The sequence below is a fragment of the Lucilia cuprina genome, chromosome 4, assembly GCF_022045245.1.
Source record: "Lucilia cuprina isolate Lc7/37 chromosome 4, ASM2204524v1, whole genome shotgun sequence".
Lineage (NCBI taxonomy): Eukaryota > Metazoa > Arthropoda > Insecta > Diptera > Calliphoridae > Lucilia > Lucilia cuprina.
Genome location: NC_060952.1, coordinates 97,559,418 through 97,572,382, shown reverse-complemented (window position 1 = coordinate 97,572,382; position 12,965 = coordinate 97,559,418). Strand labels below are relative to the sequence as shown.

Sequence of the window (12,965 nt, the reverse complement as noted above, 5' to 3'; positions counted from 1 at the left end):
TAAACTAGAGAAAACTAAGTCGCTAACAACATGTTTGATCTGATTGTGTGTGTGTGAGTTTGATGCCGCTCCAAATAATTGGTTGTGTTATTGTTTGATGTATGATGTGATGAGTAAATATTTTGCGTGTTTTATTTTTTACAATTTCTTTTTTTCTTTTTTGTAATTTTAATGCCATTTATTGGTAATGACTCATTATTGAACAAAATTATTCGGTTAATTTAATAGTTAATCGTTTTTTTTTTGTAATCAAATTAATTTTAAAATGTAACTTGAATTGTCTTAATCAATCAAACCGAAGCCTGAAGGAAAATTATATTGAATATAATTTAAAAAATTATTGATCTTTATATTCCAAAAGAACTAGCCTTGTCCAAGAAATACCGAAACGACCTATACCTTTGTATAGAAAGCCAGATCGCTCAGACTTAGCTAATGAATTTTATGCCCTTCACCAAAATCCTATGAGTTTTTTATGATTCTCCACCATGTATCAAAGTAAAAGTTGGGTTATAAATCCGAGTGTATATGATTAATATGTAGAACTCGAAAAACAGTAATTATTAATAATTCATTGAATGATCAATTGACATTACAATTTCATTTCACATTTATTTTTCGGCAGGTGATAACTTTTTTGTTTATTGTCAGGCCAATCAATCTATATAATTTTATTTAAATTATCTCTAATTTAATTTACTGTTCAATTAGGTTTAAATTACTACAAAAAAGGTGTGAAAATTATGTTGATATATATGTCGACTTACCGCCAAAACTATTATAGCTTCTGCATAAATTTACTATTTATATCAGATCGGCATTGTTTAGACAGGTATCCTATAAATCAGGTTTGATTTAATCACAATAAAATAGTGAAAGATATATAATATCCCAAATCTCTTCAGTATTTAGGCAGATATTTTTCATGTTTAGATATACGGTGAGTAATATTCATTTGTATCGATATATGTATCGATAATGTTCTGCTGCTCATTATAAAATTGCGCAATTTTTTCTATAGAAAACTCGACCATTAAACTTGCACTGAAAAAAATGTATAAGAAAACTCGATTACTAATTGAATTTGTATAGAAAAAAATCATTGATTAATTTTTTAAAGAAAAATTTATCACTTCTTTAAATAACTTAAACACCTAACAAATTTCTGGAGAAAACTTGATCATTGATCATTGATTAATTTTTTAAAGAAAATTTATCACTAAACAAATGTCTTAAAAAAGCTTGGTCTTTGATCAAATTTCTGTAGAAGAACTAATCACGGATCACATTTCTCCATATATAACTTGATCATTGATAAAATTTCTAATTTTTTTAATGATCAAAAATAAAATTTTTACATAAAATTATTACTGAATAAGTATCACAAGAAAACTTGATCATTGATTAAAATCCTAAAAAAAACTTGATCACTTTTAAAATGTCTGTAGGAAACATTATCACTGATCATATTTCCTTCACTGATGCACAAAATTGATCACTGATCAAATTTTCTACAATTGTTCAATTGTAAGATTAGTGTAGTTATGTAAATGTCTCTAGGAGATCATAAAATTAAGTACGAACCTTTTGTTATGGAACATTTTGCATTACGGATGAAAGGAAATATTTCTTTCGCAGATGAAGTACAATATAGAGAGAATCCATGCTTTTGATAAATGAATGAGTCTTTTATATATCACAAAGATTGGGTGTCCCGGTAGGTTAGTAGTGTGCTAGCCTATTCGTCTGGGGGTTGTGGGTTCGTTTTTCACCAGATACTCTGGTCTGCTAGATTACTTTGGTATTAGTATGGTCATCGTCATCCTGTTAAAAATGGGGTTAGAATATAATTTGTAATTGAATTGTATAGATAAATAAATAAATATCGCATGTATAATTGCAGCACTGATCCTACTAGATCATTTTAAATAATATTTGCTAATTTAAGTCAAGATTAACATTCCGCTGTAGGATCACTATTCATCATAAGATGTTAAATTTCTGGTGCTTCCATTAAAAGCTTTCCCTTTTAGTTGTATTAAACTTCTGCGTAAATTAGTGATCTTTTTAAGGATGAAGAACCTGAATAAAATTTTTCATGATGTAGCACATCCATCAGCTGCAACTATATGGTGATACACATTTGGCTAAAAAGAAAATATAAAAAAAAAACTTCACTTAACACATAATACATACCCCCAACTCTGGTCAAATCTCATCAACTTTTAACTTCAGTTGTAATCATTCTGCACTCACACACATATTGCTCTCATATCGTACACACATGTTCGTCGTTATGGAAATCCACATACTTCAAGCATTACCAACAGCCAGTCATCAATTCGACGTACATTCGAGGAATTACAAATTCAAATTGTTATATACAATTTTTATACATTTATTTACGTTTTTTTTTTGTTTCTTCTTTTTTTCCAATATTATTGCTGGAGTAGTATTTTACTGTCCATATGAATGTTGAAAAGTTTTGTTTTATTTTTCAGATTGTTTTTAACAGTTAAAGTATCAAGTACACGACTCTTACAACGCGTCTTTGATGGTCAATTTAATCGTGTTATATTTATTAATAATACTATAAAAAAAAGAAGTGCGTAGAGATAGATTTCCATTTTGCTTTCATTGAAAGTAAATCTACTCGTATTTATTCTTTCAACAAATACTAATGAACTTAAAAGAATTTCTTTAAGAAACCAATTTTTTTAAATATATAAAAACTACTTTTAAAACCCCTTTATGAATACTAATTAAGAAATTTTGATGATTTAGCAATAAACAAATTTTTAAATTTATAAAACGTTGCGTTTAGTGTTAAGGAATTATTTTTTAAATGGGTTCCAAAAATATGTATCATTATGTGGCATTCTGGTTAAAATATCTTTATAAAATTATATGTTTAAAATTAGTTACATTTTTTGATAACACCGGCTGTAAAAGCCAGGAATTGTGTGAATTTAAAGATAAACTTAATAACACGGATTACATACCCAAAGTTAAGGGTTTACCATTGGTTGGCACCATTTTCGATCTAATAGCTGCAGGAGGAGCTCCAAAGTAAGTGTAACTTATTGAAAGTTAATCTATCCTAAACTAATTGCAGAAAAATGACAACAACAAAACTTGAAAACTAATAAAAGATCGAAATTATACAATTTTTATAAAAACTTATCAAATTTCAACAAAAACATAAAAAATAATCAAATTTTTAAAGAAAAATTAACCATTGATCTAATTTTTATAGAAAATCTGAATATTGATCAAATTTTTATAAAAAACATTAATAAATTTTTTTTAGAAACTTGACCATTTATCAAATTTTTATAGAAAACTTGATCAGACACGATCAAAATTGTATAGAAACTTGATAATTGAAAAATTTTTAAAGAAAATCTCGATCGATTTATTTATTTTATTTATTTATTTTTTTTTTGAGAAAAAAAGAAAACTTGATCATTGATGAAATATTTATGGAAAACTTTCCACATGATCAAATTTGTATAGAAAAATTTTAAAGAAAATATTGATCGATTTTAATTTTTTTTTTTTGGAAAACAGGATCATTGATCATTTACATTTTTACAGAAAATTTAATTAAATCTCGATCGAAATGTTTAAATACTCAATTTTTTAAAGAAAAATTAACAATTGAGCAAATTTTTTTATAAAAAAAAAAACATTAAACATTTTTTTGTAGAAACTTGACCATTGATCAAATTATTATAAAAAAAAACTTGATCAGTGATAAAATGTTTAAAGAAAATTTGATCATTGATGAAATATTTATGGAAAACTTTACACATTATCAAATTTGTATAGAAAACTTGATAATTGAAAAATTTTTAAACAAAATCTCGATCGATTTTAATTTTTTTTAGAAAACGTGATCATTGATTACATTTTTATAGAACACTTGATAATTGATCATATTATTTATAGGAAACTTGGGCAATGATCAAACCTTCTATTTAACAAATTAAAAATTTGTATAACCGCCCGATTTTATAGAAAAATGAATTTCGGATAACATTTTTATTTAAAATCTAATTATATTTTTATTTAAAAAATACTATACAATTTTTGAAAGAGAATTTGATTACAAATCAAAATTGTTTGTAGAAAGATCAGTGATTATTCATAAAATGTTCGTAAAAAACTTGATCATTGATCTTATTTGTATAGAAAACTTAATCATATTTTTATAGGAAAATTGATCATTGATCAAACCTTTTATTAAAGAAATTAAAAATATGTATCACGGCCTGATTTTATAGAAAAATGATTCACGTATAACGTCTCCAAACCTAATCATATTTTTATTTGAAAAAAAAAACACTTTAATACTGATCAAAATTGTTTATAGAAAGATCAGTGTTTTAAAATGTTGATCACTACTGGTCAAATACTACAAAAGATTTATAAAAATAAAAATGCATAAAAATAACTAATATTGAATATTTTCATTTGTGATCACTGATCATATTTTCATATCCCATAAAACTCATTTTTGTGTGTTATATAAAATAAGTCGCAAATGTCCACCTTTCAAAAAAAAAGACCTTCAGTTAAATATTTGTGTACATTTTAAGTTCTTTATAAATAATTAATTTTTTTTATTTAAAATTCTTAAATAATTTCAAATTTCAATTTCAGACTACATCTTTACATTGACAAACGTCATGCCGAGTATGGACATATATTTCGTGAACGTTTGGGTGGAACAGAAGAGGGTATATTTGTATCATCTGCAAATCTAATGCGTGCAGTATTTATTCATGAGGGTTCATATCCCCGACATCCATTACCAGAAGCTTGGGTATTATACAATAAAGAGAACAATTGTCAAAGGGGATTATTCTTTATGTAGGTATTTAAATTTCGAGAATAAAGATTAAGATTAATCGAATAAATTATATATATTTTTTACTTTAATTTTAAAAGGAATGGGGAGGAATGGTTTCATAATCGTCGTATATTAAGTCGTCTACTGCTCAATGGTAATCTTGATTGGATGAATTGGCATGTTAGACAACAGAGTAATAGATTGATACAAAAGTGGTTACGTAATAGTGAAGCTCAGTCATCTAAAGGTTTTATAATAGAGAATTTAGAAGAACAGCTATACAGATGGTCTATAGATGGTGGGTATTTTAAATTTATGTATGATAAACTTCAAGCTAAACATTTATATTTATTTTTGGCTTTTTCAGTTATTATATCTGTCATGTTTGGCGAAACTTCAGATTTAGAAATATTAGATATTCAACAGGCGGTAGATGAATTTTCAAATATTGTTCACAAAATATTCGAAACCAGTTCACCTTTAATGAATTTTCCACCCAGATTAGCCAAAATCTTGGGTATGAAAATATGGTGTGAATTTGAAAAAAGTGTTGAAGAAGTTTTAATTAAAGGCTATCATGTAATTGATCTATTCTTGGAACGCACTTCAGCCTATCCTGGTGGTCTTTATGAAAAATTACAAGAGGCTGAAGTTCCTTTGGATATGATAAAACGTATATTTGTGGATTTGGTTATAGCAGCTGGAGATACGGTTAGTTAAGTGTTTTAATGTAATAATTTTCTAGATATATTTGCTAGTTATTGTTAAACAGGACAATGATTAAACTTTCATGGAAAACTAGTTCCCTTATAGAATCGATAACCACATTTTTATAAAAGAAAACTTGAGTAATGATTACAAGTTTTTAGATAATTCGATCACTAATTAAATTTAATGAAAAATATTTATCACTTATAAATATTTTATATTTTATGGAAAATGTGATCAATGCTTAATTTTCCATAGAGCAGTTTAACACTGATCAATTTTTCATAGAACACTTGATCACTGATCAATTTTTCATAGAAAACTTGATCACTGATCAATTTTTCATAGAAAACTTGATCACTGATCAATTTTTCATAGAAAACCTGATCACTGATCAATTTTTCATAGAAAACTTGATCACTGATCAATTTTTCATAGATAACTTGATCACTGATCAATTTTTCATAGAAAACTTGATCACTGATCAATTTTTCATAGAAAACTTGATCACTGATCAATTTTTCATAGAAAACTTGATCACTGATCAATTTTTCATAGAAAACTTGATCACTGATCAATTTTTCATAGAAAACTTGATCACTAATCAATTTTTCATAGAAAACATGATCACTAATCAAATTTTCATAGAAAACATGATCACTAATCAATTGTTCATAGAAAACTTAATCACTGATCAATTTTTTATAAAATACTTGATTACTGATCAATTTTTCATAAAAAACTTGATCACTGATCAATTATTTTATAAAAGACTTTTGTAGAAACTTAATATATTTTATAGAAAATTTAAAAAGTGATATATTTTGTAGAAAATTCATCAGGATTAAAATGATAATAGAAAAACTGATCACCGAAAAAAAAACTCGATCAAAAATCAACATTTTTGTAGAGAATTCATTTCTTCATAAAGTGATCAAGTAAAAAGTTTTGTGAAAAAGAAAAAGCTTTGTTTTGTGAAAAGAGAATTACAGTTTAGTAAAAAAGTAACAGTTATGAAATCATTAAATAAATTTTCTTTACAGACTGCCTATTCGACCACCTGGGCTTTATACCTATTGTCACAAGATGAAAAATTACAAGAAAAGCTGCATGAGGAATACAATACCAACACCCACGATACACCCTTATTAAGAGGTCTAATAAAAGAAACACTACGACTTTATCCGGTGGCACCATTTATAGGCAGATACGTAGCACAAGAATGTAGGCTGGATAATAAATATCACTTAAAAGAAAATGTAAATTTCAAAATTTTCTATATGTTGTACAACTAAAAATAATTTCCGTTTTAGTCTTTGGTATTTCTGTCACTATTTACGGCTGGTCGTGATGCCAATCACTTTCCGGAGCCCTTAAAAGTAATGCCAGAACGTTGGCTACGTAATGAACTGACTGGTGAGTTAAGAGCGGTATATGCAGCTCATGCTACTTTACCTTTTGCTATTGGAAATCGATCTTGTATTGGACGCAAATTGGCCATTAATCAAATGCAATATATGATTGCGGAGGTAATTATAATAGTAAATACTTTTATATGACCTTAAAAATATTTCATATTTTTTTTTAGATGGCAAAACTTTTCCATTTAAAATGTATTAATAACGCACCTATAGAAAGTGTCTTAAGATTGGTTACCGTTCCAAATCAACCCATTAAACTATTAATAAACAAACGCTGGGATTAAATTATGCACAAAATTTCATTTAAACTTTCTAGTTTAATTATTAAAAATACATCCTTTATTGATAATTTTTTCTTAACAAAATAGATTTCATAATTGTTAATATTATTACTGATTGCTTTGGACAAGTTACGCTGACACTACGATGATAGAAGAGCCATAATAAATACATAAATTAGGCTTACAAACAATAAGATTGTCAAACCAATTGTCGAAGAGCCCCAGAAGAGGTAACCGATACCAAGAGCTAAAAATATTAAAGCTAACGAACGATAAGATGCTAAAAATCTTAAACATAGACGAGCGGGCACTTGTTGTTCACATAATTCGCTTACACCTGAAACATCACAAGAAGCTGTGCATTAGTGTAGGCCATAAGTTTTTCAAGAGTATTTTAAATTATTAAGAGTTACTAACCTCTTGGTTTATCGAACCATTGTGCGGTCATGGGAGCGTATAAAATTTGTCGTGATAATTTACCAACAATATCCTTACGATTCCAGAGAGTGTGCAATTGGGGGCCATACTTTAGAAGGAATACGAAATACAAGAAAAAATAAATATATTGGTATTATAGTAGTTATTTACCACAAAGTGGAATGTTTGATTTTTTTTGTTATTTTTTATGAATGAAAATGGTTCATCTCTTCAATTTGCATAAAATTGCCTAAATTTTAAAGAGATCTTTCTATATTCGGCTGTGCCGAGTATTATATACCCTTCACCACGGTGTGTTAAAAAAACAGTGAGTATAAAAAAGTCCTCTTTTACATAACTTACTTTGGGCTCAACATGCTCAATTTCATGTTTCTAGATTCAATATTATGGAAAATTCCAAAAAGTACCTTTTGCAGAACGAAAAAGTTCCAAAGAATCCCCATTGATTTGTTCTCGTCTTATCCAGGCTCTACATAATTAATTTCATATTTCTAGGTTTAACTTTCGAATAATCGATCAATCGATTTTTTTATCGAAAAAAGTCGAAAAGTCGACTATTTTGTTCCAAAAAAGTCGATATCCTGACCTTCGTCTGTGAAAAAAGTTGAAAAGTCGATTTTGGAAATAAAAGTCGAAGAAAGTCAAAAAGTCGAAAATAGTCGGAAAAGTCGAAAATGGTTGAAAAGTCGGAAAAAGTCAAAAAGTCGAAAAAAGTCGGAAAAAGTCAAAATCGAAAAAAGTCGAAAATCGTTGACAAGTCTGAAATGGTCGAAAAGTCGGACAAAGTCGAAAATAGTCAAAATGTTATTGGCGAAAAGTCGGAAAAAGTCGAAAAGTCAAACATAGTCGAAAAAAGTTGAAAATAGTCGAAAAAAGTCGTAAAGTCGGAAAAAGTGGAAAAGTCGACTATTTACAAAATACTTAAAAGTCGAAAAGTCTAAAAGTCGACTTTTAACTAACTGAAAAAAATCAAAAAATCGACATTGCATAAAATGCAAAAAGTCGAAAAGTCGATTTTTTATTAAATGCAAAAAGTCGAAAAGTTGACTTTTCGTTTCAACTATAGAACCCTAGTTTAATATTATAGAAAATTCAAAAAATACACTTTGAAAAACGAAAAAGTACCAAAAAGTTCCCTTTTTTGGCTTCTAACTTAAGCCAGGCTCCACGTACTTAATTTCATGTTTCTAGCCAATAACAACTAACTAGTGCTGCTCTCGCTCTCCTACACTTGCTCTGTCTTCTTTTTATAAACAAGAGTACAATAATAAAAATTTACCGTATGATTATGTATTTTGTTTTTGTCTTTTGCATGAATAAAAAATCTCAATTTTTGATGGAATTTTCAGAAGTTGTCTAGGATTTTTGTTCATATCTCCGTTATTTATTGACCGATTTATTTTTATAATTTTAAACAGCATGTCTAACAAAATTGAAGATTCCAACCTCCCCGATATAAGGATCCAGAATATATTTGATTTTTAGGGTCGGAATAATATATTATAGAAATTACAAAAGGAATGACAAACTTATATATAGCCTTCTCACGAAGGTGAAGGGGATAAAAAATTGAACAATTGATCAGAAATTTAATTTTAAAAGAAATCCAACTTTTTGTAGTATTATTGATCAGTGAGCAAATAAGAATAGACAACTTGATCTGGTACCAATATTTGTATCGATACAAATGGACTATTTTATCCCTCAAGGTAGTATAATCTTAGCTCTACCATGCATTCATAAGCAAAAATATGCTGATGAAATAATGAAATATGATGTTAAAACTTTACCCTTTTTGGATCGATATGATGTGTATAAAGTGATATATACATATGTATATATTAATATACATATTACCATTTCAACTTAAAAAACGTTATTAAACTTACCTTGTCATTAATGCAACAACAAATTTGATGTAAAATGCGCACCAATACCTTTACTTCATACGTTTGTATAGGCAATAGAGCAGGATCTATTGTCGATTTAATATTAGCTAAATTGTCCATCATTTGTCTAGGGGAAACACGAGAAATATCTAGATAATCACTATTGTCATATATAGAGAAATTGAAATTGTCATTAAAACTGGCACTGGCAGATACATCCAATTGTTCCATAGATATATTAGGTAAATCAATCTTAAAGAAAAAAAAAAAAACAATAAAATCTTGAATGAAGCGAATGTTTATAAAAAACTTACATCAAACATTTGACACAATGAACGTACAGCCACCGACAAAAAGTCTGGTATTTTATTAATTTCCTGTAATTTCAACTCTTCGGGAGATTTGTCTTCAAATAAATTAGTTAAAAGTTTCTTAAAGAAACCCAACGACTTACGACGATCCAATTGTTCACGACGTATAGTTTGAATTTCTTGTAAAATGTACATACGTGAGATATGTACGGTTTTAATAAATTGTTCTATTTCCTGACGTATAACAGGTCCAAACATGGGTGTGTAGATATCATCATGATAAAAGCTATCAGTCCAATCACAAGAACCCGGAGTAGAGCTTTAAGTAGAATTTATATTTCTTTAAAAATTAAAGTTTTTTAGTTAAATACTTACTTTAATAAGGTACTGTGTTTGCGTGGTGATTCAAAGGATATTGAACTGCCGGCAAATGATTTTTCAGCTTGATATAGTTTTTGTGATAAACCCGGTTGACTGAAAACCTATTAAAAACAATTGTTAAGTGTTTTTAATTTAATTTATGCTATTTTTATAAACATACCTTAACCAAACGATTTAACATAATGACATTGGGAAAAGAAGTAAAATCTAATCTTTCAAAACGTGGTAATAAGTGTACAAAGATTTGGGTGTAAATAACTAAATTTTCAGCAATAAAAGAATCAAATCTACTACTGATGGGACCATCCATATTAGCCATACTGTTTCAAAATAATAAAAAGGATATAAATACATATAGATATTTGTTTAAATTTGCTTAATAATTACCCATTATTTTGCCATTCAAACCTGTAACGCCAAGGTTGTATATAGCTCAGCCATAATTCTAAAACCACTGACAAAGAGCTGTCTAATGGCCATCGTCCAATAATGCTTTTGATGAAGGGATAAATGCGTGGCTTCATCATTGGTTGAGCTATTTTACGTAAAGAAGCCATTGCTGTTTGATCTAAAGCGGCAGAATTGGCAAAGGAATGCGTTTGTTTTACCAAAATGCGCACTACACGTATAAATTCACTACTGGGTAGATCCTAAATATAGTAAAAGTGTTAAATTTGTTTATGCAAAACCAACCACATAACCCAATTGGGAATATTATTAGGATTTTAAGTTTTTTTGGTTACAATCCGATTGGTGGTGGGTACAAAAATGTTAAATATAAAATAACTTACCCTCGCCTCATCGATATCATAACGCAACCATGTGTCTATGAAAAAATGCAAAACCGATTCAGTTCTCCAGGCATGTGCCCTTGGTGATGCATCCACACTACGTTGATTCATTTGTGACATATTATTGCCATACAAACTATTATTCGACTGAGGTATCCTCAGATATTTAGGAGATTTTTTAGGTTGTAACTGTTGCACTGGCATGGGTTGTGGTGCCTTAACACTGGTACATATATTTGAGGGCATAACCATGGCATCGGGACGACTGGGCAGAAAATTGCACAAATATTCCGCAGTCAAAAAGAAATACACAGTTTTCATGCGTTCATTGTGTACTTGTAAGGCAGCCGGATACATTTTGTGCAATGGATATGTGGCGTGTATTACAAAATGTAATATATAATAGTCGAAGGCATTGAGAGATAAGGAAGCGATTTGTCTCCTTAAGGGATCAACATTTATTAGGTCTGCATAAAACATATTGTATTGTCCAGATTGTAACAATTCAACTAATTTATGCTGTAAATTTACATAAAAAAATTATAAAATTTATAGATTTCCTACTACTACTACCACCTACTTACCGGCAATTGTTCCAAGGACAATTCAAACTTAATGGCTTCATTTAACAAACGATAACATAAACGAAACATTGGTCCCATAGGTGAAAAAAAGTTATGCAGCATGTCAAAACATTGTGGCGAATTTTCCTTAGTGGTGGCCCTTAAGCCCCAACCCAGGCCACCAGTACCAATACCAAAAACAGATTGTACAATTGAAGGAAAAATTTCTTGCAGTTCTCGTAAATTGCATCTTTCAAATAGTATATTCAATTCTGTACATCGATCCAATAAAGGAAAACTAAGCAGTTCAAGGATACGATTCTAATAGCATACAAATAACAAACAATAAAAAAGCCGCATTATTTATTTTGTTTTCATTTTGCACTCTCTGTTGCTTGCTGCTCCCGCTCTTTTCACTAACAAATACTTACGCCAATATTTTCATTATACAAGGCCATATTTTGCTGGATTTTCTATTAATAATTTATTCTAAAAAACTAATAAATTAAAACGTTAAGTTTTTGTAATAAAATCTTCCTTTTTCAATAGATTTTTTCTTAATAAATTATTTTTTCGTTTTACACAAACACAAATCAAAAAAATTCCACAAAAACTAAAGACTTCAACAAATGTGTGTAGCAGGGATGGAAAATTTTGTACTATTGCAGTATTTTTAGTACTTTTGCTTGTGTTCTTTTCTAAATAAAATTATTTAAATAAAATACATCTACAAATTAAATCTAAATTAAAATCTTTATTTTTAATTTGTTTAAATTGGTTAAATTAATTTTATGTTTTTTATGTGTTAAAAGTACCAATATAAATGTCATTTTCCATGCCTGTTGTGTGTGTGTGAAGTTGTCAATGGGGGAATGTTAAGGAATAACAAACTGCGACATTTGAAATGAAATGTATGAGAAACGAAACAATAAAAAAATAATTAAAAATATTTTAAATTTCATATTAAAATTAGGGTTCTATAAATCGACTTTCGAATAATCGAACAATAGACATTTTTTTTTCGAAAAAAGTAAATGGCAATATTATAAATTTACGCTTCTGGTAACTTTATAATTTTTTAACTCTGGTCGGAAAAAGTCGAAAAAATTCGGAAAGTCGAAAACAGTCGAAAAAAGTCAAAAGTCGAAAATAGTCGAAAAGTTGGAAAAAGTCGAAAAGTCGTAAAAAGTCGACTATTTATAAAATATTAAAAGTCGAAAAATAGACTTTTAATTAAATGCTAAAAGTCGAAAATCGAAAAGTCGACTTTTCATAAATTGCAAAAAGTCGAAATGTCGACTTTTCATAAAATGCAAAAAATCGAAAA

The 12,965-nt window shown here is 28.3% G+C and overlaps 2 protein-coding genes across 4 annotated transcripts; one reads left to right on the top strand and one right to left on the bottom strand.

Annotated features, from left to right (window-relative positions):
* The first annotated feature begins 2,427 nt into the window (after positions 1-2,427).
* Positions 2,428-7,364, top strand: LOC111676380 (cytochrome P450 315a1, mitochondrial). Of its 2 annotated transcripts, none has more exons than XM_023437297.2 (8): positions 2,428-2,605; positions 2,922-3,069; positions 4,666-4,875; positions 4,954-5,153; positions 5,223-5,566; positions 6,607-6,822; positions 6,877-7,092; positions 7,152-7,364. In XM_023437297.2, the coding sequence occupies exons 1-8, from the start codon at positions 2,473-2,475 to the stop codon at positions 7,266-7,268; spliced, it is 1,584 nt and encodes a 527-aa protein (XP_023293065.2). In that variant the 5' UTR covers positions 2,428-2,472; the 3' UTR covers positions 7,269-7,364. The 2 variants fall into 2 exon arrangements, with proteins under 2 accessions (XP_023293065.2, XP_046805469.1); XM_046949513.1 differs by having other exon boundaries at positions 2,458-2,527.
* On the bottom strand, positions 7,301-12,249 carry LOC111676383 (sphingomyelin phosphodiesterase 4). Of its 2 annotated transcripts, none has more exons than XM_023437300.2 (10): positions 12,070-12,249; positions 11,660-11,959; positions 11,076-11,594; positions 10,672-10,934; positions 10,445-10,604; positions 10,279-10,385; positions 9,907-10,222; positions 9,593-9,844; positions 7,683-7,791; positions 7,301-7,620 (listed from the first exon to the last, which is right to left on the bottom strand). In XM_023437300.2, exons 1-10 carry the CDS (start codon positions 12,094-12,096, stop codon positions 7,406-7,408), a joined length of 2,268 nt encoding a protein of 755 aa, XP_023293068.2. In that variant the 5' UTR covers positions 12,097-12,249; the 3' UTR covers positions 7,301-7,405. The 2 variants fall into 2 exon arrangements, with proteins under 2 accessions (XP_023293068.2, XP_023293069.2); XM_023437301.2 differs by having other exon boundaries at positions 7,301-7,602; positions 12,070-12,246.
* Positions 12,250-12,965: the final 716 nt, after the last annotated feature.